The 3,759-nt window shown below is 36.7% G+C and overlaps 1 protein-coding gene across 1 annotated transcript; it reads right to left on the minus strand.

Moving 5' to 3' along the window:
• Positions 1-371: 371 nt before the first annotated feature.
• On the minus strand, positions 372-3,257 carry LOC113313773 (dnaJ protein homolog 1-like). Its single transcript, XM_026562558.1, has 3 exons — positions 2,989-3,257; positions 2,485-2,909; positions 372-1,156 (listed from the first exon to the last, which is right to left on the minus strand). The coding sequence occupies exons 1-3, from the start codon at positions 3,151-3,153 to the stop codon at positions 715-717; spliced, it is 1,032 nt and encodes a 343-aa protein (XP_026418343.1). The 5' UTR covers positions 3,154-3,257; the 3' UTR covers positions 372-714.
• Positions 3,258-3,759: the final 502 nt, after the last annotated feature.

Below are 3,759 nucleotides of genomic sequence, written 5' to 3' on the forward strand. Positions count from 1 at the left end.
AATTGGAATCCAACACCAAAATCCAAAATGTCAATCAAATATCCCCCAAAAGATTCCTTGCATTCAAAGATGCAATTAATAATGAAAAGCAAATTGGTTTGAAATACTGAAATTGACACCATAAAGTTTCCAAGTGAAATATACCTATCAAAGTGGGTGGACCATTTAAAACAACTTTGCTTTATAACGATTGACAATACCAAATGAGTAGAAAAAAGAAACAACTGTGGGAAGTATTATTTGTGTTGAGGTGGACGACAGCGACCGTGTCCACGTGGACAAGGTTGGTCCCACCCAAGACCAGTATGGGATTTTGAGGGGCTGATATTTTTGATCTAGAATCTTGCCCCTCTTGGAGAAGAGTCATAATGTTTTCAAGGTCAACAACCTGTATTCACCACTGGAACTCTGATAATTCCTGAGTGCTAAGACAATTACAAAAGAAAGTGTTCATCTATTGAAAAGGAAACCGAAATAGACATGAGAATTTTCTAAAGAAAAAACAAGTAGAGGAGGTTATAGCTAAGGGCTATTACTAAAGCAGGAAACTGAGGTGACAGTGTTTAGCATGCGGTGCAGCTTCTTTGTTCAAGTGACGTAATTGCTGCCGAAGTGAAATTTATTATTGCTAGAGATGATGGCAAGAAAGTGAAAATGCATCAACTCCGCTAAGTCTGCTGAAGTAGGTTAAAGCAGAGAGATACCACCATGCATTCATGAAGAATTCAACAATCGTTTTATACCCGCTTTCTGCTCTGGTGTAAGCTTGGCTGGGAATTTGATGTTGAACTTGACTCTTAGGTTTCCTTTCTTGGACGGGTCCTTCGGGATTGGCATTCCCTCTCCTTTGACGACTTCTTCATGGATGGGGCTGATGACTGACGTGACGGGAATGGTTAGACTTCGACCATCTAGAGTTGTTATTTGTGCTGTGTATCCTGTTAACGCTTCAACCAGAGACACCTTCATGCTAACAATCAGGTCGTTGCTGTCCCTCTTGAATAGATTGTGAGGTTTCTCGTCAATTATGAAAACCAAATCTGCAGGTATCATACCTCGCTGCTCATTGCCCTTCTCTGGGAATGTGATCTTAGTCCCCTTCTTCCAACCTGGTTTGATCACAATCGATAGGATTTCCTCTACTGTCGTAGGCCTCCTTTAGAAAGAAACAGTACGAAAAAATATGTAAGATAAGATTCCAAATGTAAAACTGATACTGTAAATTAACAAAGGCTGACCAGAAATTCCAAGTTTCTTACTGTAGTAAATAGAATTTGGCAACTATTTCCACAATTGCCTTTTAGTTTTTACAGTTATATGCACCATCAATTCGAAAAGCAAATAAGGTACTACGGTACAATACATGTTTTTATTTGCTTATAGAGTACAACTGTAGAATACACAACTCTGTCCAAAATTGCTTTTCAGTAATACAATTATATGCACAATGAAGATATGGAAAAGCAACAAGACGACAGATTTTTATTTGCTTAGACTGGTACAACAGTAGGATACGCAGCTCCTAGATATAAGATTTAGTTACTCATTGGATTGTCTAATGATCCACGATGAACTTCAGTTCTTTGCCAAAAATCATTTGGCAAGTATCCCAGCCAACTATATTCCACGCTTCCCTATTTTCTATATTCCACACGTTTTATAAACGTGTCCAATGGCAATATGCTCTAGGTATCCCTGGTGGAAATTCATTTGGCAGGTGGATGACCAGCAACTTGTAATAGGCAGTTTGCGAGCATTCCAGCCAACTACTATTCTCTAATACTGAAATTACCCGAAAGTAGGATGATTGTCTTTAGGATGATTGTATGTACATGAAATAACCCCAAGGATGATCTACAGCGGAACTCTAAACCACTGGCAAAATGAGCATGCCAGAAGAGTTATTTTGAATTAAAAAAAAAAAAGCTACACGACATCTTCATCTATTGCTGTTTATTGCCAATGCACGCTATTACCTTTTGAATCTGACAATCTCCATGCTTGGGATGCTAACGCCATCAAAGAAGCAAAAGTAGTAGTTTCAAAGAAATCGACCTCCAATATAAATACTCGAAGCTCCATTTAGAATCTTACTAAAAAAAATGCTCACACCAAAAATGTGCATTGTTATATGTACATACAAACTAATTTTACCATCACAATGTTGATTCACCCTTCATAAAAGTTAATAACACTTGCACAAATTAAACAACAATTCAAGACTATATGGAAACATAAACATGCGGAGCATCAATCTCCCAACACACCTAATTGCTACTCGAGAAGCCATAATCTCCCAACAATCGCATTCATTCACAAGAAAGCATAATGCAGCATAAGTAAAGAGTTAAACCTACTCTTCGGCTAATCCGTCACCAGAATCTAACAAATGTTCACCATTTCAAACAAACAGTACTAACTAAACTATAATTCATTCAAACAAATAAGAACAGCAATCATAGTAACTGGAAAAAAGAAACTTACCCACTTGAATCAGTAACCTCCCTGGAGATCTTCATTTTCTTAGTAGTCCCTTTATACAAATCCTCCAAATTACAAGTTAATGTTCGCTCAATCGCACTTCTTTTCCTTGGAACAGAACCCTCGCCACAACCACCCCCTCCACCTCTAAACGAAGCAAAGATATCATCCCCAAAAACACTCCTTGAATAACCACCACCACCACCGCCATTATGAGCACCACCAAATGGACTTGAAAACCCGAAAAACTCAGAGAATATGTCATCTGCACTCCTTGGGTTAAACCTAAATGCACCACCACCTCCACCATAATCAGCATAATCAGAGTAACCACCACCACCACCAGATTGAGGTGGCGGAACTTGCCCCTTTAAACCTTCTTCTCCATACTGATCATAAATTACTCTCTTTTGAGAATCACTCAAAACCTACACATGAAAAAGTAAGTAAACGATAATTAGAATGAAATAAAAGTACAAATACAAAATGGGTTTTAGGAATTTTTACATCATAAGCTTCAGAGATTTGTTTGAATTTAGCTTCGGCATCTTTCTTGTTGTTAGGGTTTTTATCAGGATGCCATTTCATTGCTAGTTTTCTATAAGCCTTCTTCAAATCATCATCACTTGCATTCCTATCGACTTCAAGAACCTTATAATAATCAACTCCCATTTCTCTCTGTCTCTGTATCTCTTTCTATCTAGAACTTGTTTTCTCTATCTAAAAACCTTCTCAATTTCATCAGAACCAATTTTTTTTTGGATCATGGTTTTTTTTTTTTTTTCTTTTTTTGAGGGGACCATGATTTTATTTTAGGTAAAGACATTAGAAGTAAATTTAGGTCATCTCTTATCTAGATATTTATATTAATACATAAATGCCCTCTTGATTAATTTTGGGTGATGATTAGTTAGTGTTAATAATTGTTAGTGTAATAATTAGTGAGATGATTAAGTTAAAGATAATTAGTGAGATTAAAAAATCATGGTTTTTTTTAAAGAAGTAGAATTATTGAGAGAGTAAAGTTAGAGAAGATGAAAAAGAAAAACATGAAAAACGATGGATTTTACCAACCACAACTGGAGGAAAGGTATTTGGGTACCCATGTATGCTTCAAACTTAGATAATGTTGGTTGAATTGCTCCAAACTTTCAAAAAAATGAAATTTTTTATGTAGATTTGGGCCAGTTCGGTTACCATATGTCAAGAACATGTAACCGAACACACCTGAAAGTGTAGTTCGGTTACGTTTTCCAAACACGCAGGTTACCGAACTCG

This window comes from Papaver somniferum, chromosome 9, assembly GCF_003573695.1.
Source record: "Papaver somniferum cultivar HN1 chromosome 9, ASM357369v1, whole genome shotgun sequence".
Lineage (NCBI taxonomy): Eukaryota > Viridiplantae > Streptophyta > Magnoliopsida > Ranunculales > Papaveraceae > Papaver > Papaver somniferum.